The sequence below is a fragment of the Nelumbo lutea genome, chromosome 1 (assembly GCF_056320005.1).
Source record: "Nelumbo lutea isolate HS-2025 chromosome 1, American lotus-T2T, whole genome shotgun sequence".
Taxonomy (NCBI): Eukaryota; Viridiplantae; Streptophyta; class Magnoliopsida; order Proteales; family Nelumbonaceae; genus Nelumbo; species Nelumbo lutea.
In genome coordinates this window covers 163,733,663-163,759,653 of record NC_142684.1, presented here as the reverse complement: position 1 = coordinate 163,759,653, position 25,991 = coordinate 163,733,663, and the positions used below count along the sequence as shown (strand labels likewise).

Here is a 25,991-nt window from a genome sequence, read left to right as displayed (position 1 = left end):
GGAATTACTATTCACAATCATGTCTCTTTACTGTGACAATAAGGCAGTCATAAACATTACCAGTAATTCAGTCTTGTACAAGAGGATCAAACACTTTATAAGGGAAAAATTAGAAAAATGTGATATTTGGGTTCCTTATATCAACTCCAATAACTAGTTGATGTTCTCACAAAAGGGCTTCCATATTCACGTCACAATGAATTGTGACAAATTGAGCATGATAGACATATTCAGCCCAACTTGAAGGGGAGTGTTGTTAGTGTTACTCTTTTATCTTTGTTGGTAGCTTGTTTTTTTTCTTCTTTCAATTAAGTTATTATTAGGGTGTGCCACTAAGGGTATAAGTATAATCTTACTTCTTTTATTTTGTGTTATGTTATTATAAATGAGAAGTTGGGTGCCGCCGGCAATACTTTTGACTCCCAAACTGTCTTTCCCTCTCTAGTCTTCTCTCTCTCTCTCTCTCTCTCCACTCTCTTCTAGAAAGAAATCAGCCTTCAAGTCTAGAAAATTAAAATAATTAACTAGACTCTAATTTGATCTCATTCAGCAAAAAGATTGTTTATTCTTCTTTACCCTAGGACATAAAATTCGACAAAGTTATATGAACAAAAATTTTGAACCAGAGACGACCTAAGAGAGCGGCTAGAAATATTAATGAATGGATGAAATTTTTCCCCAAGTCTTTATTTGTAGATAATTTGAACCTTACCCATCAAAATATTGCCACTTGTAATATCATTTTTCTCCATCTACAGTCAATGGTCTACAGTCTACATTTGATGAAAATGGAATTGATATTTTGTTCCCAGATGTAAGAACAGTTAATGACTTAATTCTGATCTCAATTTGCTTCGACTGTCAACTGTCATGCTTCTTTGATTAATAATCACCACGGTTCTCAATTTGTCTGTTCATGGGAAATAGAAGGGAAAATCACTTGGTCCACCACAAACACAATGACAATCAATTTTACTGCTGTTCTAGAATTCTTGTATCAGTTTCAGTTGTTCTAGAATCCTTGGATTCAAATAATGCTCGACCCAAGAGTTGCATGACCTAGTCAGAATCGTAGATGTTGAAGTAGAATCAGTGAGTCAAGAAACTACATATCTCAAATAAATTTTGGTGTATATCTCCCCTTTTCTAGAAGTCATTGATCATTGCACAACTGGAGAAGGATCGCTCATGGAGTCTTGAATCTTGACTAAGAAACTGTTAGTATTTGTAACAGGGGAGAAAATTGGTAACAGTGACCAAATCCAGAAAGAGCTATGAAAAACCAAACAAAATTTACAAGCCATTTTAGGGCTCTGCTAACCAAAAATAAATAGGAAGAGGGATTGAAACCAAACAAATTTACACAAAATTTGGTTCTATGTACAAGGGCCATATATTTTTTCTTCCTTTTACTTTCATATTTACTTTCTTACCGTTATCCGTAGAACTAATTATCTAAATAGCACCTTGAGCTCTTCAATCCTGACTGTTCTAACTTCCTGATCAGTGAGGGCCCCTGCAATCATGCGCTGTTTCCTTGCTTGAACCTGTTGCAGGCGCTCCTCCACAGTGTCCTGCCCATTGCATCATATCCATTAATTCATGAACACAATACAATACATAAAGATAAAAACATGACAACGGAATATCACTTGTAGTTTTTCCAAACAATAGTCTGGCTTGCCTTTCTGAAACGTATTGCCAGTCTATTTTGATGGATATTGCAGAGAATTAAGAGACAAGAACCTTACCTTGACAATGAATCTTCTTACACAAACCCTGCGCTTTTGCCCAATTCGATGAATTCGCATTATTGCCTGCTCCTCAACTGCTGGGTTCCACCATGGATCCTATTTATTGAAGAAACAGAAATAATTGAAACCAAAATTAAAATAAAGAAAACCCAAAAATGTAGTACATCAGGTAATATCATATTAAAATCGTCCATTCGCCTCATGAAGATAAAGAGAAGGTTGCATTTACCATTAGAAAGACATTAGATGCTGCAGTCAGATTTAGGCCTACACCTCCTGCTTTTAACGACATTAGTAGCACCTGAAATGTAAGAGACTAAGGATCAGTATTGACAAAAACTTGAAATAATGAAGCAATAGTCTTATTTTCCAAGGCAAAGAAATCCTCGGATTGGGGAAAGAGACAAAAGCTAAGCATGCTGAGTATGAACCCTGTTGGAGAAACATAGAAGCAAAGAGGTAAAGAATAATAACAGCATACCCTTCTTTCATTGGTCTCACTGAACTCCCTCAATACCCTTTCCCTCTGCTTCTGGCTCAATTTTCCGTCGAACCTCAAAAATCCAATTCCTTTCTTCCTTAAAGGGATCTCCAGTAGATCAAAAAATGAAGTCCACTGACTAAAAATGATGCTCTTTTCACCAGGACCCTTACGACGTATATGCTCCAAGCAATCAAGGAGCTTTGAAACCTTGCATGACTCCTTCCAGTTTTTCTCAATATCAACCCGGAAACGATTTTCTGATGGACACGTAATGAGTTCATTCTTCTTCAACGGCATCCTACAAATTGGACAGAGCCCATTTGATGGGGTCCGCCAGCTCGAAAGGAGGCACTCTCTGCACATCCGGTGTGCACATGGAGTCAGCACAGGATCATCTGCATACTCCAGGCAGATGGGACACTCAGTGTTTTCTCCTCGCCTGATGCCCTCAACAACCTCTTCCACATAAGCTCGAGTGGGGAGCATCTGGTTTGGGTTGGCAGAATCAGAATTGATCTCAAGAAACCGCGTCGCGAGCTTATTCAAGTCTGCATACTGTTGAGAATCACCCCGGCTGCAGATTTACAAAAAGCATTAAGAACTAGAAAATGTGAGATCATAATCTACATTTTGCCAAAAACTGTAAATCCAAATAACCTCATAACGAGAAATGGGTGATTGCAGCACTGCCTCAACCGAAGTAGCAGCTACAGAATAGACGCATAGTTATGGAGAACCTTTCCTTGTGCCACGAACTGGTCAAATTGGACCTGTTTCAATGGTAAGCTTTCATTAGCAGTGAAGACACAAGCTTAGGACCCAAGTGGCAAGTGCAAAACCAAACCTATTGAGAGTAACCGATGAAACAATTAGTTTGTAAGCTCTTCTGTGACTGTTGTAACAAATTGCATGTTTGAACTCTAAAATAAAAATAGAAAGATGGAATTCATTAAAATGAATTTTGCATGCCACTAACCTTGGACCTCTTGAAGAATGCTTCATAGAAATCTCGTTCAGCTTTAGACTGTTCACCCAATGGTTTTAATGTCAACTGGAGGGAGAACAAGTATGGGCCTGAACCACACGCATTTAAACCATCAAAAGGTATCGAAGGATGTATTCTCTTTTGACCAAGAGAAATATAAAGAAACTATTAGGCCTACCTTCCTTCTTAGTCTTTTGTTTCCTTAGTCCTCCTCAACATCAATGGCCTTAGGATAGCCTTAATCAATTTCAGCCCTCTTTCATCTCTAGATTCATAAGACCTTTGAATTAACTTGTGCCACCTAAAATTAGGTAAACAAAAATAAGGACAGTTGTTAGACAGTTTTATATGCCCTTAGCTTCAATCAAAATGATCTATTTTATGAGTTTATTGTAAATGAATAAAAGTGCATATTTGATTCATGTTCCCTTGGTATGTTTCTGTGTAATACCCTTAAACTGGACACTTAATGAGATTCATGTTGGTTTAAAATGTTCACAGCTAGTGGATCGATCTGCGGAGACCTATCCTGACAAAGCTGACACTGTGATGCCACCAAGTCGGTTGGGGTGGCTTGTCTCAGCTACCAGGGTGAGACCCTAGGCACACACAGTGTGTGATTAATTGAATATTTGAACTGGACCAAAATTCCAGTATTGTCCTAGACCTCGGAAATTGATGGGCAAAACTAGAAAGTTACACCCAACCCCTAGACTCGATTATGATACTGCACTAGGTGTCGGATTGGGCTATCTTTGATGTGCCAATCAATAAGATCCTTAGTGGAGGTCAAAACCTAGGTATATTGAGACAGTCTGAGAATTCATCTGAGTCGGTGATCATAGTGACAGGATCAACCCCTTTGTCGGACAAAGGTAATGATCGGGGATACACTCTCACTAATGAAAACCAAGACTGCCAATAACCAATTTCAATTGTTGAAATTTGTTTTGCAAAATATATTTTATATGAAATATAAAAGTATATATATTGTGATTTCAAAATGTTTGCAAATAGGTTTTAATTCTCGGGATTCATATATGAGAGTGCAACACTATTCCTTGCAGCCGAGGGAGAAGTCATCTCTTGTCGGGTAGTGTATGATCATTATGAACTGAGAGGTTACGTATAAGGCCATTGAAGATAACACCTGATGAGCTAATCTTGCATCTGCCCACAATCCTTAGGTATTACAAGGTGGCTTGGCCCAGAGACCACTTAAGGTAACTATTTGGCCCATAAAACCCATCTGATGGATTTCAGAAGATGCACTGTCCATAACAGTGTATTCGACCAAGCCTTGTAACAAAGGCTGAACTGAACCCATGTGGCTGATGTGTAGATCAATGTTTGGGTCCCACGCCATACAATGAAGTCTAATTGGGCAACAGTTTGAAAGGCTTAATGAATACATAACCCTTAAGCCTATTTCGAATTAGGCTAATTTGATTAGTCTTTAAAGGGTGAATTCTGAGATAAGATCAGCTGATAGGATTGGACCCACACCTTATCCACTCAGAGAGTCCAAGATCTAAATGAAATTTAGATTTAAAAACTTACTAATTAGATTAGAAGCTAACTGATCTAATCTATAGATAAGATAAGGATTATCCCTTATCTTAAAAGAACTAATCCAGATATGATTTGGATTAGCAACTCCTAATGGGATTAAGAGCTAATCCCTTTAAGTCTATAAAAGAAAGACGGGGCGACAACCTTTAAAAACATTATCAAACAGACTCAAGTCTTGTCTTCAGAGCTGAAATCACAGAGAAGAGAATTCTACACCCCACAAATTCTTTCTAACCGCCTCCTTCCTATAGTCGCCGCCTATAACAGTTCAATCTCCATTGTTTGGAAGAAATCAATATTGGATCTTGATTCCAATCTTTTGAAGAAAAGATTAGTAGGAATTATATTCACAAGCCATCCAGGTAATTCTTGGAAAGAATCAAATTCTTAAGAAGAACACTACTGATTCTACTCTACCTTGCACTACACCATATTCAGTGGGAGCAGATTTTGGTTTCTACCTTGGGCGTGAACACCTCCATTGAGAGATTATTTTTCTGTATCAGGTATTATCTCTCTCTCTCCTCCTTTTGGTTCAGATCTAGTTCAGTTTATGGTTTAAGAATGATCCTTTAAAATATGATTTTCTAAATAAGGAATTCAATTCCCAATTGAAGGGAGAGAAAAATTTTTGAAATTCACCCCCTTTATTCCGCAATCTTGGGCGTCCATGTGATGGATTTTCTATCCCTTCAACAGTAACAGAAGAGGAAATAATTAATTGATCTTGCAAGTTTGTTATTCTAATGGTTAAATATGTAACAATTTTTTCTTGCTTTTACAATACATAGGTGAATATTTCATGTAACATTGGATTTTTTAAAGCACATACCATGCCCAGTTGCACCATGGCTCAACATGCAGGAAGCGTAAAAAGCTGTAGAGGTCCTCCAAGTTATTCTACAACCATTGGAAACAAGAAATTTCCCCGAGTAATAAGAACTAGAATGCACAGAAGCCCCATGGATCATACCTTCAACCAACAAAAATAAAATACCAATAAAGGAAGTACACAAACCAGCAAAGGAGTACCCGTAAGGCACCACCTGCAATGTGCATTTAGTTCAAAGGCTACCAAAGCACCTAGTGTCCTTGAGGATTTAATAGTATGTGCCTCATCAAGCACTACCCTAAACCACTGTACTTTGTGAAAAATGCTTTCATTTGAATCCTAAATTAGATGATATGTGATTATGTTAAAACCAAGCAATGGAAAAACTTGAAATTAAGTCAAAAAATGAAAATAAATGAATAATAGCTTAAGATAGATTTCTTACATTTTTGTAAGCAGCAGTTAAGACTCCATATGTCGTTAAGACCACATCATACCCTGAAAGCACTTTTGGGTCATTGGTCCTATCCCCACCACAGTGCACAAAAATTGAAAGAGATTATGGCTTTGAATGTGATTTGAAAACTTGCCATCAAACAAGTTTGCAAGAAAGTAAGGTTTATCTAATGCTCTATCAAGGTAACCATTATTTGTGTGACTTATAATAGCATCAAATACTCGGGAAAAAAAACATCGAATATAGATTAAAATGGAAAATCATTGAACTGGTGGAAAACCTCACCTTCCATTGGCCTGACAAAGCCATAGGACAAACGATAAGGGTGCCAGCCTTCACTGTTGTTGGGGCTTTTGTTTTAAACACTTTGTTACTTCTATTTGTTTTTTCATAATTAGCCGCAGTATCCATGACCATGAAATCTTCTTTATCATCAGGTTTTCCTCTGCCTCGATTTGCAAGTATTAATGCAATTGTCATCACCGTTTTTCCAAGTCCCATAGCATCTGCTAAAATCTGTAAAAATTGCCATCTGGCAAGTTAATAACTACACAATAGAACATTCCATTAGGCTGTCTGTGGTTTGATAGAAAATAAAGGAGAAATAGTTAGAGGAAGGAATATCAAAAAAATTGCTAAGAGCTCTCCAACTTTCTGTTCCTATCTTGTTTTCTATCCAATCAATCATAGCCTTAAAGAAAGAACAAATAATGCACACAAAAATTAGATAAGATGGTCATGCGGAAGCTAACCCCTCCTCTAGCCATTTTGGTTGCACTGGGAAATTGTGTAGTAGCTTCCCCTGAGAAATTGTTAACATAGATTGCAAACACTCTCCTTCTCAAAAGAAGGTTTGCTTAAATTAAACGCTTTAAGACAACTACATAATCATCACTAAATGAAGACAAATATGCTCAGAAAGTAAAATACGAGTAAAACACACCTCTCCATTTCGCTTGGTCAAGAAGCGAACAATTTCAGAGACCGCAGCAGCCGCCCTGTTGCTAACCCATTGCCTCTCGTAATTCCTTCTGTCAGAAGGAAATGCAAAATGGACTATCTCATTGAACTGCAGTTTCCTCCCTTTGCACGTTGAGAGACCCACCACAGTAGTCCTTCCCACCAAAAACCAATCTGGCTCTTCGGGAAACTCCCCATCCTCCACTGGAACTGAAACTATCATTTCTTTCTTCACTTTACTACCCTGGAATGGACGAGGATGAGCAGGAAGGCGGGTATTTGCTGATGTTTCTTTCCTGGGTATCACTGGTTCAACTCGATCCGTTCGCACTGGCTCAACTCGATGGGCACGCACTGGCTCTTTCTTCATGGAGGCTTTATCCTGAAGACCCATATCGAGTTCCTCATCTTTAATTATGATAACATCCCCTTTCAGTACCAACGCCAGAGCCATGTCCGACGTCGCTGCTTCTTCCTTTACTGATACCTTATTTTCGAAACTTGTATCAGGTTTCTCTTCTTTTACTATTAGTATCGTTTCCGACACCTTGACAGGATCGACTTCCATCGGTGCCTCATTTTGGGAACCCATATCAGGTTCCTCCTTTACTCTGATCATCACCCCCAACTCCTTAACAGGGTCAGCTTTCATATGCACTTCATTCTCGAAACCCATATCAGGTTTCTCCTCCTTTACTCTTGTCGCCAACTCCAACCCCTTAGAAGGGACAATTTCTGTTGACGATTCACTTGCAAGAACCATATCGAGATTCTCCTCCTTCACTCTAATCTTGGGATCCAACCCTTTAACAGGATCATCTTGGCTGGAATCTTCGGATCCCTCTTGCTTTATCTGGGTAGAAATCCGAGCTCCAGTGATAGTGAGAGTCCGCTTTACAGTAATAGAAGGGGCGATAAACCCCGGCGTATTGAGAATGACCTTAATGGCTGCATTTACGCTGTTGCCGCAGACTGAAAGAGCACGGAGAATATCAGATTCCAGCACATTATCTCCGACGATTGATCTAACTGTTGCAATGTACTCCTTTTCCCCGGCGACTACCATCGCCATCTCCCTAACTAGTACTAGGAAAGATGGAACCTTCGAAGTTAGCGGCCACAAGAAAACCAATCTCCCTAACTAGTATTAGCTGAACTACGAGATGCCTCCTACAAAATATAAACAGAGAGGCGATTGAAACAGAGAGACGAAGAAGATGAAAAAAGAGAAAAATCAAGCTTTGGAGAAACAAACCGAGGGAATGATTGATAATCGAGGTTGTCTGGCTTTGTATTTAACAGCAAAGCGAATTTTGGCGCGAAGAGAAGAGGGGGCTTTGTTCAATTTCCCGGTTTTCTTCTGTTTTTCCACTTTTTCTGGCGCGAAAGCTCAGTAAATTAAGATCGTAAATGTTATAGAACTATAAATCCGAGCCGTCGGATTTGTTGTTGATTTTCTCGTGAATCTCTTACCACGAAGGTCATTGGCCAGGATGGCCTTTTTAAATGTTTAACCGTGCAAAATGAGTAAGCTTTTTCCCGCGCTTTTAACCGTTTCCTCTGTTGAGTTTTTTTTTGGCGGTAATTGTCCCAGGCTGCCTGCGGAAAATTTTTTTCCATATTTGGTTTCAGTGTTGCCTTGTACTGTTTTTGCTTACGTGTCAGAGTGCAGACCGTTTGATTCATTTGCCAGCTTAATAAACACCAAATTTAGTGATTTACGGTACAAATTTGACCATCTCTTCTTGGTTCTTGGACAACCACATAAGTGGTTGATAGCCGAGGCTTTTGAGACAGGGCTGCATAAGGATCGGATCGAATTCGGAAGGGTGCCTCGGAATCCGAACCGAAAAAGATTCGACATATCCGATTTTAATACAAAGTACAAACTGTAAAAAATAATAATAATAATAAAACATCCGTGAGTTAACAGAAATAACGGCCAACGGGCCCAACCGCCCAAGGGGTAAATTAACCCCCGGGGTCTCTGACAAAGAGCCTCCTATACTTTGTTTTGGGACAAAAACCTCCTTATACTATGATCGTGAGACAAAACCCCCTTTTGTTAACTTTCTGTTGGAGATTGGCTTTAGTTATTGTAAGGCCTGATCGAATAACCTTTTCAGCCTTGCATTGGGAACATTTCCGTACTTTTATGTTTGGGGAAATATTCCCAATGCAAGGCTATAATGGTTGTTCGAACGGGCCTTACAGTGATTGAATCCCATCACTTTTGTTGAAGTCCACCATTGGAATATTTTTTTAATCCCTATACTATTTTTGTAATAATTATTTGGACAATTGAGAAAAAAACATTGTTCATCTTTCTCTATCTCACGATACACGAACAATAGTGGTGATAATCCCCTCTACCTCATATTCCTTTACATTTCCCTCTCCCCCTGATCTCTCTTTCTCTCCTTCCACTTTCCTCTACTTTCCGTTACTCTGGCCATAGCCGCCACAACTCGTTGAAGCGGCTAATTCGGACATACCCCCCTCGTCTGGCTTCTTCTCCCCCTCTATTCCTTTTCTTCCTCTTTCATTCATTCCTTTTTTTTTTCTTCATTTTCTTCTTCCCCTTCATATAGTACAGGAGGTCTTTGATGTGCAGCTGGATTCAATTCTGTGTTCTCAGAACTTTTGCTTTCAAGATATCCAAGCTCCCATTTGCAGCTCTATGAATGGTCTGGTTCTGACAAAATTCATCACACTTCAAATTATATTTTCTTTAAAAACATGGTAAAGATACAACAAAATATCAAACAGAAAATATCATCACCAAATCAGGTGGTTAATGTGGTCTTATTGGTTTGGTCCTTCTCAACAGTTCCGGGCAGTTTTCAACGTAATGTGGTTTCGAAATCTGGAGAAATCTGATAGGGTTCAGATTTTCAATCCAATGCTAATATATAATCTGATTTTCACACCACTAGTTTGGAATGACACATATAAGAGTACTTTTCAGGTAATGACACATGTAGTAAAAGCAAGCAGAAAAAAAAGCAGTTGTAGAAATCAGAAAACCACCTGTGGTTATCACATCATGAACTCTATCACCATGGATAAAACTCTATTCATTTTCTTCTACCTCAACTGATTATATTCAAAGAAAAAGCGAGAAAAAACATGAAATATGATAGAGGGAGATGGTAAATGAAAGCAAATAAATAACTAGATAATAATGTGTTTCAGATCTAAAGCTAGGAGACAATGACTTCGTATGTATTTAGAACCATGTATGTTTATTGATTAAACATTTTGTACTTGATTTGTTTGAAAAACTTAAAAAAAACAATAATAAACGCCTACCCATTGGGGGAAGCGCTAAAATGAAGTTTTCCCCAGCGATAGGCATGCACATAAACCAAAGCCTACTTTTGCAAGTTCCCATGCGTACGGATTCACATAATAGGGAAAATGTTGAAGTGGCACCTATATGGCAGCATTTATTTAATAAATGCCCACGATTCCAAACACCCTCTTTATTAGTCTAGAATCTCAAACACCTCAACCGATTCAATTTCAATGTAAAAGACAATGAGTGGTGTCTTCTTTTGAAGGATAGTCTTGACATTTTCGACATATACCTGACGGATGGTTAATGACAATGACTAATTTAACACTTTTTGAAAATTTAGGTATTGCAGTGACGCATTTGAAAGTTTGGGTACTAACTTGGCACTACCCTCAAAGTTTGGGGGTACTAAAGAGGAATTTTCCCTTTAATTAATAAATAAATGTTTAAAATGGGTGGTGTCAAAACCAATTGGTGTTGTGTGTGGGAGGAGCCAATGAGAGAGTTATCTTGTTGCATCTCGTAGTATTCACATCAGTTTTCAGTCGGATCATCAAGCTTGAATATTCTATTTTTCCTTTTCAATTTCTTAATTGCTAAAAACTATTGTTTACATGTTCTTATTTTTGTATGTAGCAATTTTAATGATGATGATAATAATAATAATTATAATAATTTACATTATTTTATCTTTTTATATGTATATAATTATTTCTATTTTAAGATTTCTCTATTATTATTCATGGAAAAAAGATTATGATGCTTTGAAGACATGATACCAAATAGGCTTTGACCAATCACAACCCTCCATGAATTTAAAACCCACCCGATTGCCAACTTCATAGTGGAACCCTTTTATTTAGTATGAGGAACATATGATATTAGAGATCAAGAGTGAGTAAGTGGGTCAGCTCTTCCCTTAGATTATCAAGTAGGTCCCAATTCCATGGAACCATCTCCCATCCAAGCCATTTCCAATGTTTGAGAGTTTACCCTACCTGAACCAAGACAGAGATCCATGTTTGATTGGCTTTGGTATAACCTACTTAATTGACATTAGTTTAACTAGGGCCTTGGTGAAACCAAATTTACCCAACCTTATAATCAAGTGTTTTTTTATAATTTTCTTGTATTTTGTATACTTTGTTTGTTTTCATCTATTATTATTGTTATTATTATTATTTACACATTTAACCTAAAAGGTTGAATTATTGACTTGTTATCAAATAGAAAATAATTAATTTTTAGTTAGTTTTAAATTTGTATTTTATTTATACATCAATAAAAACAATTATTCATTGTGACACTTATTTTTTTAATATGACCAAATAATACAAGAGTCAATGGAAATGGGAATTAATGCTCTAAATACAAGACTTAATGAGAGGGAATTGCATGAGGAGAAATATAGTTCAAATTACATTTTACACTTTCACAATTGGAGAGACCAAATTCAAAAATAAGGGTATTCTAATCAATAATATGATTCCATGAATGTTAATGGGAGTTAATACCTTAAACAGGTGACTTAATTAGAAGGATTTGAATAAGGAGAAAATTAGTTGTTCAAATTACATTTATGTCATTACAATGAATGATGGACCAAATTTTAAAAATTTGGGTATTTTAGTCAAACAAAAATTCCACACTCTCATTCACACTTTTAATAGCAGTAATTAATATTCATATGTATATAATAAATAATGTAAATGAATATATGTAATATTTACAAAAATTAAATTATAATGATAAATTTTGAACTATATATTGTAATAATCTACACATTAAAATTACTCAATTAACATACATATTTTAATTATTATTATTGAGCAAACTTGATAATTCTAAATGTAACTATGTTATATTAGTAATTCTCCATTGCACATTAGCATAATTTAATAATTAATATGTATTGCCATATTAAAATAAGTAGTATATTTGTATACCATACATTTACTATAAGCATAACTTGACATTTAATGATAACAAAGTTATAAACTCCATCATAGTATTGTCAATATAATTATTTAAAGCACAGTAGATTACTAATGACTATGTGATGTTATCTAGGTTGTTTGTGGGTTGTGTTTTATTTGTTGCAATTAAATGACTATATGGATTTGAAATGTAAAATGTTTACAATATATTGTCATCCAAGGTCAAGGCTTTGGATGGTAAAAATAAAATATAGCAAGCAATATATTAATATCTGTATGGGAATATGTTCTATGGGTAAACCATATAATTGTTATTGGCCTTGGAACCGATCTCGACCTCAAAAATCTGAAATATCTATTTAAAATAAATAAAAAATTGGGATAAATAAATTGCACTCCGCCTCATAAATCTGAAATTACAGCCCCCTCATAGTCTACTAGTAGCCCCCCCTGTATAAACTACATACTCTTTGTGGATTTGACATCGATCCACATTCAGGATTCATCCCACTTGTACAGTGAGTCTAAGATTTATGAGGTATAGTAAACGATAAAACCCCTAAAAATTTATGGATAATAATATATTTAGTCTAATAAAAATAAAACAATAAATAATCATAGCCTTAGGCAATAAAGTGAAAGAGGGAGAGATGAGTTTTGTCATTGTATTTTCGTTTTATATAGTGGAATAATTGTAGATAGTTAAATAATAGTTAATTGAATTTAATAAATAAATAAATTTAGCAAAATAAACGAGATAAATAGATAATCAAGTGAGAGAGTAAATATATACATGATTCTATGTCTTACTTTACTAGCAATAATAATTTGTCAGTAAAATAAGTAAATAATAAATAAATATTTATGTCAGCTCAATACTTTATCCGTCTCCAAGAGATTTGAGATACTTTGGCGTTGCTAATGGGTCAGGCTAAACTATTGAGCTACTGAGCCCATGAACAAGTTTAGCCCGGTTCGTGGCCCGACCCGACTTGGCTCGTAGACCAGCCCAGTCTATAGCACGACATGGGCTCATGTGGGCTTGAGCTAAAATAAAATTTTAATATATTTTTTAATTTATGTTAATTTTTATCATTATTTTTTTTCAAAAATTAAAAAAAAAACATGGCTTAGCCTGGTTCGTAGCCTGGCCTGGCCTAAGACTTGGCCCGTGGCACGGAACGGACTCACACATGCTCTCTCAACTTAAAAAAAAACATGGATTAGCACAGTTTGTGGCCCAACTTGGCCCGCAGACCAGCCTAGCTCGTGACACGATACAGGCCTGTACAGGCTCGACCGCTTGGGCCAAGGGCTATACCAGGCAAACCCCCTAAAATATCTCGAAGGAGGGAAGCACGGTCCACACAATATGACTCAACATGGCCCGATTATAAAGAAAGTGAGAGATAAAGACAATTTTTAATAAATATAGAAAAGGTAGAAATTTAGTGGCATCATTATAAATAGTTAATAGTAGAACTATTGTAAATAATTACATATTAAGTATCAAATATAAAACAAGAAAATATAAAAAAATATGATTGTTTTTTTGTTGTATTCAATGATATCATTATAATTAATTAAATTTATAATGATAATGGTTAAAAACATGAAAAGAAAAAGATTATAAGATTTTCTTATATAAAAAAATTATATTTTGGTAAATTCACTGGCCGTATAGCCTTTTTCTTTTAGATTATATATAGAATAATTCTTCACGGTATGAAATATAAACTTGATCGAAGATCACTATTCCTTGGTCGCTTCAGTGGTTTATTTCCAAAGCGAGGGATAATTTTGTAAATTAAAGAACGACGATATAAATGGTTCTTGACCAAAACCCTAATACCTTAAAACCCTAAGCTTATATTCTACCGAGCGAGCTTATAAGTACATCACCCGACTTTATCCGTCTCCAAGCATCTCAAATCTCTTGACGAAGGTAAGCTTTCTCGTCCAAATTCTAAGTTGTGTCATTCTTCTATATTTCTTGAATTTATAGATATAATGTTCCTGTGCATTCAGAAATGCTACTGGTTCTATAAAATTTTTAAGATCGAGAGGAACCAACTTTGAATGCTTTTCTTCATCTGCACTTGTGGGTCTCGGTGCATTCTTCCAAAAATCACTTTCTCGCTTTCTTCAATGGAGCCGAATTCATTGGTTTATGGGCTATTGATTAAAATCTTGTCTTGCTTCGTAAAATCTGTTTTCTTTTTGAAGTTTTTTTCTTATTCTCTGTTTGTGGGTTGAGTACATCTTCAAAAAACCTAATTTTCTCTGATTGTTTTGAATTGTTTTTTCTCTTTTTCTATGGTGAAGAGTTTGTCGGTTTGTATTCATGTATAAAAATCTTATTTCTTACTGAAAAAGAAGCAGAGAGCACATATCGAAGGCTTGCAGGTGATTCTATCAAAGCCTGTTGAGCTCAAAAATTGTGCTAGACCTTAAATCGTCTTTCTCTGTCGATATCCTCTGGATGCAATGTTTTCTAGTTTTTCGCTGGAGGATTTTATCCAAAGAAGACGGACATTTCTTCCCTAATCCCTCCCCATTGACCAACTTCTGGCTTTTCACTCGGTTTCTATATGGGCAAAATCTTCAACCGTGATCTGCGTCTTAGAATGTTTAACAGAATAGCAAATGGAATTTTATGGTTTCTATACTACTGATAACAATGATTGAAAATCTACCTCCCTGATAGTAACATTGCCATATTTTTACAGATATAATTGGTTGAAGCAAAGCCCATGTCGAACCCAAAAGTTTTCTTTGACATTCTTATCGGAAAGATGAAAGCTGGGCGGGTTGTGATGGAACTATTTGCAGATGTGACCCCTAAAACTGCAGAGAATTTCCGATGCCTCTGCACGGGTGAGAAGGGGATTGGAATATCAGGAAAACCACTTCATTACAAAGGCTCAGCCTTCCACCGCATTATCCCGAACTTCATGTGCCAAGGTGGGGATTTCACAAGGGGTAATGGGACCGGTGGAGAATCGATCTATGGACTGAAGTTTGCAGATGAGAACTTCAAGATGAAGCACACAGGGCCGGGCGTCCTGTCGATGGCGAATGCTGGACCCAACACGAATGGTTCTCAGTTCTTTATTTGCACTGAGAAGACACCATGGCTTGATGGAAGGCATGTGGTCTTTGGGAAGGTCTTGGAGGGTTACAGCGTGGTTAAGGCAATGGAGAATGTGGGTTCGGAGAGTGGGACGACTTCAGAAAGAGTTGTGATAGAAGATTGTGGTCAGATAAAGGAGAACTAAAGGGGTGTCTGTAACAGGGTTTGACAATTACTGATGTGATAAGAACTCGGTTTCAGCTTTCAATCTCACATTGAAGAGTGGTGTAGATTGTTTTGATTGTATGCTTTAGCGCAGATTTGCTTGCATAGAGGCAGTTGCTGCCGGTATAAATTAACAAATGAATTAAACTTTCATGTACGTTTGGTAACTAAATAACAGAGCCTTACCAGAAGTGTAATCAAAATTGGAAAGAAACCAAATCATATGCTTTCATAGATTTGCTAGAGAATCAACCACCATTAAAAGGCTAAAAACCACCACTACAGGGTCGCGAAATAATACCTTCTCTTAGAATTTACTTTTGAATGGTATGCTATTTGGAGCATATATTCTTATTTTGTGTTTGATTCTGTAGACATATATTAGTTTCAAATTGAAGTGTACCCGAGTTCCAGATTCTTTTGGTTTGGATTTCGGATACTCTCAAGTCCCAGTGAGCTTCCACAAGGTAGGAGCCAAGACAATCAGTAGGCACTGAGTTCTTTTGCAAATTTATCAGCGGCCGTGTTGTAGCTCTGCGTGTGAACATGGACTGCCGAGGTGGAAGAAAATTTTTGTTACTCTTCTGCAATCAGCAACTTTGTATTGATCGCCAAGGGGGGATCCATGGAATCCTTCATGGATCACACAAGCTGTGTGATGTTTTGATAATCACGCTCAGTAATAATGATAGATGCAATGGTTAACTCCAGTGCTAAGCTCAATCCATCTTGCTGTGGATGGCTTCCAGCAATCAATTCCTCCTGTGCTTAAGTACCCAGCTTCAATTTATGATTGATTCAATCTGTTGTTCCCAGATAAAGAGAGCATTTTGAGGACTTCCGCTTAAAGTTATTTGATCCATGATGGTGAAAGGATTCAAATAAGTTCTAGGAACAATGGAGCATGTCACAGTTCGTATTCAGCAAAGTGTACAAAATGCTCAACTAATTTTCTTTACCGATTACAAAAGGGCGATGTTTTAGTGCAAAATGTTCGAATATTGGGCATTTAATTTCAGCACATTGTTATCTCCTTGTTCATTCTCATAACCTCCTTGGGAAGTAGAACATTTTCTTAAAATTCCCCAAAGTTTGGCCATTTGTTTTCAACTCATTTACATCTCCTTAGCCATTCTATTTCCCTGTTTTAAAGGGAAGAGCTACTGTAAAATATGCCACTTGATTCAACTCATTGTATCTTAAATGCTGAAAAAATGTGTGGTAGACCATAATCAAACTGAATAAATTAACCTGCTTTTGGTAAATTAATCTTTTCTGGCGGGCCAACAAATTCAAATCGATAAATCCACAACTAAGGCGCAAATCCAAATTCAGGTACATAGCCTGCAAGTCTTAGCTGCCCATATAGCTCAATCAACAGCCTGTAAATGTCACTAGATGCAGGGTGAGAGCTGTCGGAAGCTACAAATTCATGAACCTTTCCTTCTATTTCAATCCAACTGGATCCAGGACTCTTCTTTTGTACTCTTCGTTCATTCATGATTGTCCTAATCTTTGCAACCTCGCTCCACTGATTGGTTTCAGCATACATGTTAATCAGAAGTAGGTAGTATCCACTATTTTCTGGCTCTAACACCATCAATCTATTCACAGCAACTCTAGCTATTTCCAAGTTCCTATGAAGCTTGCACCCACTTAAAATGGCCCCCCAAATGACAGAGTTTGGTTCAACACTCATGCCTTGTATCAATTCAAGCGCTTCTTCAAGCAGGCCAGCTCGACCTAGGAGATCAACCATGCATCCGTAGTGTTCAATTTCAGGACAAATGGAGTAATTCTGAGACATGCTCAGAAACTTCCTACGACCTTCGTCAACTAGTCCACCATGAGTACAAGCACTGAGTACACTAATAAAAGTCACCCTGTTTGGCATAATCTTCTCTCTCTCCATCCTATCAAACATGAGCAGTGCTTCCTCTGCGTAACCATGTACAGCGAGCCCCTCAATCACCGAATTCCAGCAGAATAGATTCTTCTCTTGCATTTTGAAAAACACCACAAGCGATCTATCTAAGCTCCCAGACTTTGCAAACATATCAATCAATGAAGATCCAATATAAACATCCAGATCAAACCCATTTTGCATCACATAAAGGTATATCTCTTTTCCCAATTCAAGAGCTCCTAGATGGGCACAAGCTGAAATCACAGCGGACATTGTCACCTCATCAGGTCGGACCCCTGCAGTCTTCATCTCTTGGAAGACTCCTACTGCTTCCCCATATTGCTTGTTTTGAGAATAACAAGAGATCATGGTCGTCCATGTGATTAAATCCCTTTTGGGCATCTGATTGAATAATTTTGTGGCAGATTTTACATTCCCTATCCTTGCATAACCCGCAATCATAGTATTCCAAGATGCCGTGTTCCTTTCCGGCATCTCTTCAAACAATCTCTGCGCAGAGCTCAAGTCTCCCATCCGGGCATGAGCTGAAATCATCGTAGTCCATGAAAAGATATCTCTTTCAGGCATATCCTCAAACACCCTCCGAGCTTCAAGAATTCTCCCCAAATTTGAGTAAAAATCAATCAAAGCAGTCTGAACAAATAAATGGGATTCAAAACCATTCTTCCAAATCTGACCATGAACAATTTCACCAAACCCCACCTCAGATACTTGAGTACAAGCCTTAACTATAGATGAAAACGTAAAACTTGTAGGGAATACTCCATCATCTTTAAGCATTTCCAAGTAAAATTGGAGAGCTTGAAATGAAGACGAACACTGAACAGAGCCTCTAATCACGGCATTGTAAACGAAAACATTAGGAGTTTCCACATGGGCAAAAGCTAACAAAGCGTAATCCATTCGATCTAAGTTCGAACAGGCAGAAACAAATTGATTTACAGAGAAACAGTCTTGATGGACCTTATTCTTGATCATGGAGGCATATATCGACTCCAATTCCCTGACTGTGGAGCATTTTCTCAAACGGCTAATTAGCGTCGTTATAGGGCTCATATCATGTGGAGATTTCAAGACAAAAAAGTTAAGAGGAACGTTGGAGGGTCGGCCGAGCGAGCCAACCCTTTGAGGTTTCACAAATTATGTCGGCCATATGTCTTGATAGCCATACAGCACTCACCAATCGGAGACGAGAGTGGCATATTTAGCCAACCGACCCTTTTAATTCGGAAATTAGGCCACTACCTTTTACTTATAGTTGGCTCTTCTCCTTCACCCTTTCTCATGTTTCCGATGTGGGATCTAATTCATTTCTGACCAACTCCAAAGTTTTCATTTATGCCTACTAGAAGTCTAGAACAATGTAATGAAAAATTGACAACTTAACATAATTCTGGGAATGCTCAAGACTCATCGGCTCATGGAGGAAGCGCTTCATGGACTGGTTCGCCATTTTTACTGGTTATCTGCTTCTTCGAAAGTAATAATTGCAAGAGTGATAGATTCCATTTGGTTTCACTGAGGTGAAAGCTGCTCGCTAATAATGAAAGCCACCAAGTGGCACACAACGCTTAACCGAAGGCACATCAATCGCTGGTTCGTGGGCCACCGACGATGAAGATGGCGTTGCTCTGTTTAGCCAAATAAAATGTAGACTGTACAGAGAATGCAACGCAAATAAGAATGAAATGGAGGCCGGAGGCAGATTACCCCATGAGCAGGAATGTCAATGGGTCGGTATAGTTTACGCATTAACCATGTCCTTTTCTGTCATTTTGCAATTATTCAAATCAATGCTTTAAAAACCAACCCGACGTTGAACCGTTTTTGCCTTCCGATCGCAGGTCATCGGCTCTATCGGCCAGTTTTTAATATATTAAGTGTGTGTATGTATATATTTTAGCAACGAATAATGTATAAATATGTTTTAGATATGTTATATGTATTATTTTATATTTAATATATTTTTAATTCAGTTTTTAATTTTTTATTTATAAAAAATACTAAAAATTATAATTTGAGGCAAAAAAATATTTTTTTTTCTGTAAAAATAGTGGGGCAAGGTGCGTATAAACCTTGGGACGCATAGATCTCGAAAAGTTATCCAAAATAAAAAAATCATCCTAATCAGATATCAGAGTGCAAAGTTATGGCCTCCGAAAGTTTGTATGTATTCAGTGTGCAACAAGCAACCCGATCAACAGGTCGAACGGGTCAACAGTTGAACCAGCCAAGTCAAACAGTTTTGAATGTTTGATGGGTCTTAACTGAACCAGACTCAAAATCCCGGCCGGGTAATGGTTTGAACTGTTCGCCAGACCAAGTCAATGGTGGGTTGAAAACATTTATTCAAACCATGAATGGTGTTTTGACTAATTAACCTTTCATCTAGGGCTATCAACGGGTTGGAGTGGACTCGATGGACCCGAACCGATTGGGTTGGTTCTAGTTTATGATATATTGTCTTGATCGTTATTGGTTTGGAATTGAGTTCACAAGTACCAAATTGATTCAGACCTCACCTATATATATATATATATACACACACACATTTAATTATACATATATATATATATATATATATATATATTAAATGTATATTAAATAAATTAATATTAGATATAAAATTTTTAGGGTAAATTGCTAAAACCAAGACTCAATTGTCCCAAGAATCGATCAATTTTGTTTCAGGTCCTTGGTATTTCTTATTGAGTCGGATCCAGTTCTACCTAGAGCTAGCCTAGACCCGACCCATTAATAGTCATACTTTCATCATAATTTATGTTAAGGCATTTGCAAAATACCTACTGGGTAAATTGCTAAAACCTCCTTGAAGTTTGGTAATCGCAATCACATCCCATAAACTTTTTTAACATAGTTGCAAGCAGGGTTTTTAAAACCGACTTGGAAACGAAACCGTTTTGGCCACCGGTTTCGGGTTAGTGGTGTGACTGTTTGGGTCAAACGGTTTGAATGGTTTAAATACTTTAAACAAGTGATATGTTATCTTATCCATTAGATTGGAATATTAGGGTAAGATGCATATGAGTATCACTTGCAGGCTGTAGTGCGACGATGATAGCGATGGGTTTGACAAACTACAACGACAACAACGACGACGATGGTGGCGAACTGGCGATGAAAGTAGATATGAGATTTCTATCAGATCTCACTCACTCTCTCTCTCTCTCTCTCTCTCTCTCTCTCTCTCTCTCGTGTCTAGAGGCTCTAGACTGCTCTCCCAAATCTCTAAACCTAAGATCTCTTAGACCTCTCTCACACAACTCTCAATTGATCTCTCACTCTAGTAGATCTTAGATCTAAGAGATTTTCTCTCTTTTCATTCTTGTCGTAACTTGTCATAAGCAATAAACCACAACCCATTCTCCATGTCGAATGGTTCAACGATCAAACCATTCGAATCAACGGTTTGATGACAAATTCAATGATTTTTGACCAGGGACCAGGTTTGGGGTAAAACGGAACCGGTCACCTGGATAGTTTATGGTCTGAATGATTTGATCATCCAGGTCAACGATGGTTTTAAAACATTGGTTACTTTTGACCAAAATGTTTATTTTCCATTTTTTTTCCTCATATGAATGCCTGCCCAAACCCTTTCATCCCTTTTTCTGAAATTGATATTTTCCAAGTTTGCCCTTCATATCAATAACTCAAAAGTAAAGCTGTAACTTTAAGACCCCATTTGGCTCGTAGGAATAGGGGTTTGGAATTGGAATGGACTATTCCGATTTCAACTGTTTGATTGAGCAAAACCGGAACCCCATTCCCATTCCTGTTGGAATGACATTCCCCTATTTAAAGGAATGGCCATTCCCTGCCCCTTCCTTGGGAATGAAATCTCATTCTTGCTTATTTCATTTCTCATTCCAATTTCTGTTTAAACTAAAAAGACTATGAAAATAAACCATTCCAATTCCAATTCCAACTATGAACCAAGCGGACCCTAATTTATTATAACGGTGAACCTAATTTGATCCAATGTTGCAAGACTTGGATCGGAGGAACAGTCGGATTGTATAAACTGGGAATGGTAGCTTTTTGTGTCCCAATGAGGGTCTTTCATGAGCTGAATGGGCTAATCAGCCGTTTAACTAGTAAAATTGTGACTCATTGAGCGTTTTAATTTTAAGTCGAGTCTAAAGTCTTGCAGTATTGATTTGACCAAAATGGAAGAAGAGGTATAAATAACTTATATATATATATATATATATATATATTTATTTATTTATTTATTTATTTATTTATTTTGCAAGTCTAATATATATAATAAATGTTTATCTATTAAAAAAAGTGTTTTTTTTTTGTGACTTGATTTAATTTATCTATTAGAAAAAGAATATCTAAAGAGTGTTTTTTTTTTACTCTTAAAAAAAGTGAAATTGATTAGCTCCACTCTCAAAAGAAATACTCATTTCAAACATATGACTAACTATTAAAAAAGTATTTACTTCTAATTTAATTTCATAATTTAAATAAAAAACTCACTATAAAAACTTTCAACGGTCCCATTATTTTTAGATGAAATAAACCATCCTTTACAAATTAAACTTATTTAATTTCTAAGAAACGCCAAATTAGATTTACCAGAATCCCAAACAAAATCACAGGTGTAATTAACCCAAACAGGCTTAGTAGTCAAGTCAAGTAGGGAGTTTCCCTAAATGCACTGAGTTGTTTCCACTATGTTGAGGGTTCTTTTGGCTGATCCACATTGTCCATCAAATACTGAAAACTCATTTGATTTGCCACATGTTCAATTTCAACCCCCCCCCCCACCCACACCTTGTATGGTCAATTTTGCCATTGATCAATAGCATGATATTAGTCATTAGTCATTTAAGTAAACATTTTTCCCTATAAAACTTATCAATAAAAGTAGGTATATTTTGACACTACCAAACAAGATTGGCTAAATAGTAATTAAGAAATTAGGAAGAAACTAATTATCCTAAGCTGTTTTTTATTAGGCTACCAAAAAAGCTGCTAGTTTTTTATTGAAGCTTTTAGAAAAAAAAAATACATAACAGTACTGCTGTCTTATGAAACACACATTTTGACGATGAGTAATAATAGGGGACTAGGGGTGTGGACCATTCTGTCAAAAAGAGTCTAATAAACTCTAAGTTGTAACTTTGTGGGAAATCCAACAAGACTCATCCATCTGTTCCAAAATTATTGTCTCTCGCGAATGATCATCAAACATATTTATTTTATTTTTTGACAATATACCCAAACCTTGGCTCACTCCTCACCTTCTCCATTTTTCTTTGCACAAGCACGTAAGAGTGGAAACAAATCGAGTTTTTCATGAGCCATTTGAGTTCGTCTCGTGAAAAGCTCGATTTGGCTGGGTTTAAATTAGGCTTCGAGCTGAGCTCAAATTTAATATATCTGCTCATTTGTTAATCAAGCCAAACTCAAGCCTAAGAGACTTAAGTTATGAGACTCACAAGCCTAATTGAGCCTAACACACACACATATATATGATATTTAATTTTTATGTATAATAATAAAGATTATATATAAAATATTTTTTTATGTTTTATATGTATGTTAATAAATATTTTTTTGGTAAATCTTAATTTTTTGTATGTAAAATAAAAAACATTTTTTATATATATAATTTTTATTTTTAAATGAAGCTTGGTTCATAATCGAACTCAAACATATGAGCTTTTGAACCGATTCAAATTCAAACTCAAATCTCTAGCTTGAAAATCGAGCCTAACATTTTTTTGGTGAGCCAAGCTTGATTAGCCAAATATTTGGCTCGGCTGGGCTCAAATCCACCCCTAGCCCTAACCCTTTCTGCTTTTGTCGCTAGCATTTGAAATATTGTATAAAATATCAAAACAATTACACACCTAATATAGGGTGCATTGCGGAATGGGATTGGTGCCAATTCATTCAACATGTGCCAATCTTCTGTATCACATTGTATACAACTTTTATTGATTGATACAAACCGATACAAGTATGGGTATCGATAGACTAGCTTTGGGTTGACCCCATCTAAATCAAAATCAATTTGGAAGGATTGGACAGACCAAGAAGACATATTAAATTGAACCAGTCCAGGCTTAATGGTCTAAAGTATATATTGGTCCATTGATAAAAGATAGAAATACAGGTCGTCGTGTCGATTGACCAGGTTTGGGTTGGAACAAGTCTAAGTTAAAGCCAATTTGAACAGATTGAATGGTCCAGACATTGAATCGGACTGGTCCAAAATGGTCCAGAATATTCATCAGATTGGGTTAAACCTGATCCATTTGTAATGAATTCATATTGGACCAAATCCGGTCCAATTGACACTGCTAGATAGAAGTGGATATGGATCACACACTAGCAAAACGATTTATGTTCGTCAAATTTCTCTTTTCCAACAAAATTTCATTTCCAGATTTTCCTCTCCATCTGAAACGCCTTTGGGAGGGCTCCTATTTACTAAAAACACTTGATATTTTGCACTAGAAAGGAAGCAAAGTCATTGGAATCAAGAAAAATGCACATTTTTTCATTTAATCCTTCAATATTCAGTAGATCTACATATTCCGTGTTTGAGATGTTTAGATCTGTGATGCTTTTTAGGAAAGAACTATAAGATGGTTCCATGAATGATTTATCAAATCTGCTCCATTCAACAACTTATGTCAAAAAAATATTTTTAAATTTTGTAATTTACAAAAATAAAAATAACAAAACAGTAATTATTTTACAAATCAATTTATTGTACATTAGCAAGTTTTAAAAAGTTATGTAAGCATAAGCAAGTATATTGAGGTTGTGTTCGTAAATTGTAATTAGGTTATACGTCCTTTTTCTCCTTTGGCCCTTTTGAGACAAAAAAAAGTTGAAAATCTAGGATAAGGAACTTTATCAACTCCTTGTTCTTTCAACAATCAGTGTTTTAGGTAAAGGATTTCTTCCAAGTTTGCTCTCATTATATTTTAAAAGGCGAGATTGCCCCTTAATTAAGCAACCTACTTTTTTTTTTTTCTCTAACATTTTGAAATCCTATTTCTTTTCCGGTAGACTGTTGGTGCTCCCCTCCCACGTTTACACGGCATTTTTTGGTGAAACTTCTCTCCCAGGTCCCAACAACTATCCTCCACTTCAGCGATTTCAAATCATGTACAAGAAAGGTCCCATGAAGATAAATAAATGAGAAATTTGATCGATCCACAACCAGACACCACAAATGATTACCCCATGGTTGAACTCAAGATGGGAACTTTGAAAGCTTACAAACTCATTCACTTGCCAAGAAGAGGGATTAACTGCCGACAGTTGGTTCCATTGAGACCTTACTCTACCATCCAAACTCCGGTTAAGACCTTGCTATAAACTGTGGAAGAAGAAGCCAAGATATTAAAGCTCAGTCTTAAAAATCAACCGTTTTCTCCATCTGCATGACGTTGTAGGCTCTTCATCCAGGCTCCAACTCCCACAAAAACACCCCAAGTTCCTAAGCTATCCTACAAATCCTACAACGGAGATATAAAGTTGAATTAAAATGGGCTGCTGGTTTCTTTAAAGCTCTCTGAAGTATTACAATAACCCAGTGTTATCTATGTTAGATTTATCAAGTTGATTTCATTCACTGGAAATTGTTAATTGGGGTTGTCTTATTAAGAATTATCATTATAATGTAACATTCACTATGATGGACACGGTCCACACGATGGAAAAACAGGGGAATGTGTCCATCATAGTGAATGTTACATTATAATGTGGAGGGTCATGTCAACCTAGAGCTTGAGAGCCCAAACATGAGTTTTGACTGTCTTAAGGCTGATCCTTTCCCAACAAACATGCCATTAAATAAAAAAGTCTGTTCAAAGTTTTTATACGCTAATGACCAAACAAGGAAGTTCAAAGATTTTTTATTTTCCAAGAAACTCTAAGAGTATTATGATATAGTTGCTCAAAGATACAAATCTAATAAAAATATGGCAAATGCCCAAAACAATGATCTCTTGCAACTACAACTGGCAGTTGGATAAAAAGGGCAGCCCAGTGCATGAGGCTCCCACCAATGTGGGGTCTGGAGAGGGACAGATGTACACAACCTTACCCTGCACACACAGAGAGGCTGTTTCCAAGATTTGAACACTGGTTACCCAGGTTGCAATGGAGCAACCCAAGCATTGCACCAAGGCCCACCCTCAGTTGGAATGTTAACACTGATTATTCCACCTAGACGATCCCAACTCTGAAGATGATAAATTGTCAGTTGATGATGTTTACTCTGACAGCTGAGGAAATAATTGGTATATCTTCAGGAATGCCAAATGCCAGCCATTGTTGTGTTTCAGGAATTTATGTAACACATTGCTTGTGCCTGAAGAAAAAAGGAATCCTTGTATTTTCTGCCACTCCCTATGTGAACTCCACTGCAAATCCAGTCCTCCCGATGGATCCAAGCATCCCGACCAAAATCAAGAATGCCAAGAATCTGTT

The 25,991-nt window shown here is 36.8% G+C and overlaps 3 protein-coding genes, 1 non-coding gene and 1 pseudogene across 5 annotated transcripts in view; 1 reads left to right on the top strand and 4 right to left on the bottom strand.

The window, feature by feature from the left end:
• Nucleotides 1-1,203: 1,203 nt before the first annotated feature.
• LOC148878867 (DNA repair protein RAD5B-like) lies at nt 1,204-8,389 on the bottom strand (annotated as a pseudogene). Its single transcript, XR_016108124.1, has 13 exons — nt 7,015-8,389; nt 6,837-6,940; nt 6,354-6,600; nt 6,073-6,212; nt 5,814-5,966; nt 5,628-5,695; nt 3,402-3,524; nt 3,215-3,312; nt 2,896-3,008; nt 2,236-2,812; nt 1,984-2,055; nt 1,752-1,850; nt 1,204-1,574 (listed from the first exon to the last, which is right to left on the bottom strand). The product of XR_016108124.1 is annotated as a DNA repair protein RAD5B-like (transcript).
• A 5,699-nt stretch (nt 8,390-14,088) lies between these two features.
• On the top strand, nt 14,089-15,796 carry LOC148878866 (peptidyl-prolyl cis-trans isomerase CYP19-3). The gene is made up of 2 exons (XM_088960237.1): nt 14,089-14,224; nt 15,009-15,796. Exon 2 carries the CDS (start codon nt 15,033-15,035, stop codon nt 15,555-15,557), a length of 525 nt encoding a protein of 174 aa, XP_088816363.1. The 5' UTR covers nt 14,089-14,224; nt 15,009-15,032; the 3' UTR covers nt 15,558-15,796.
• Nucleotides 15,797-16,555: 759 nt separating this feature from the next.
• LOC148878864 (basic helix loop helix DNA-binding superfamily protein) lies at nt 16,556-19,189 on the bottom strand. The gene has a single exon (XM_088960236.1). The coding sequence runs from the start codon at nt 18,558-18,560 to the stop codon at nt 16,890-16,892; it is 1,671 nt and encodes a 556-aa protein (XP_088816362.1). The 5' UTR covers nt 18,561-19,189; the 3' UTR covers nt 16,556-16,889.
• LOC148878865 (U11 spliceosomal RNA) lies at nt 18,602-18,728 on the bottom strand. The gene has a single exon (XR_016105980.1). It is a non-coding gene; the product is annotated as a U11 spliceosomal RNA (small nuclear RNA).
• A 6,197-nt stretch (nt 19,190-25,386) lies between the features above and the next one.
• The window catches only part of ARP9 (actin-related protein 9), a 78,849-nt gene continuing 78,244 nt past the window's right edge, over nt 25,387-25,991 (bottom strand). Inside the window, exon 20 of the mRNA XM_088960235.1 lies at nt 25,387-25,986. Coding sequence (XP_088816361.1) covers nt 25,843-25,986 — 144 coding nt within the window. The 3' untranslated portion in view covers nt 25,387-25,842. The remainder of the gene's footprint in view (nt 25,987-25,991) is intronic.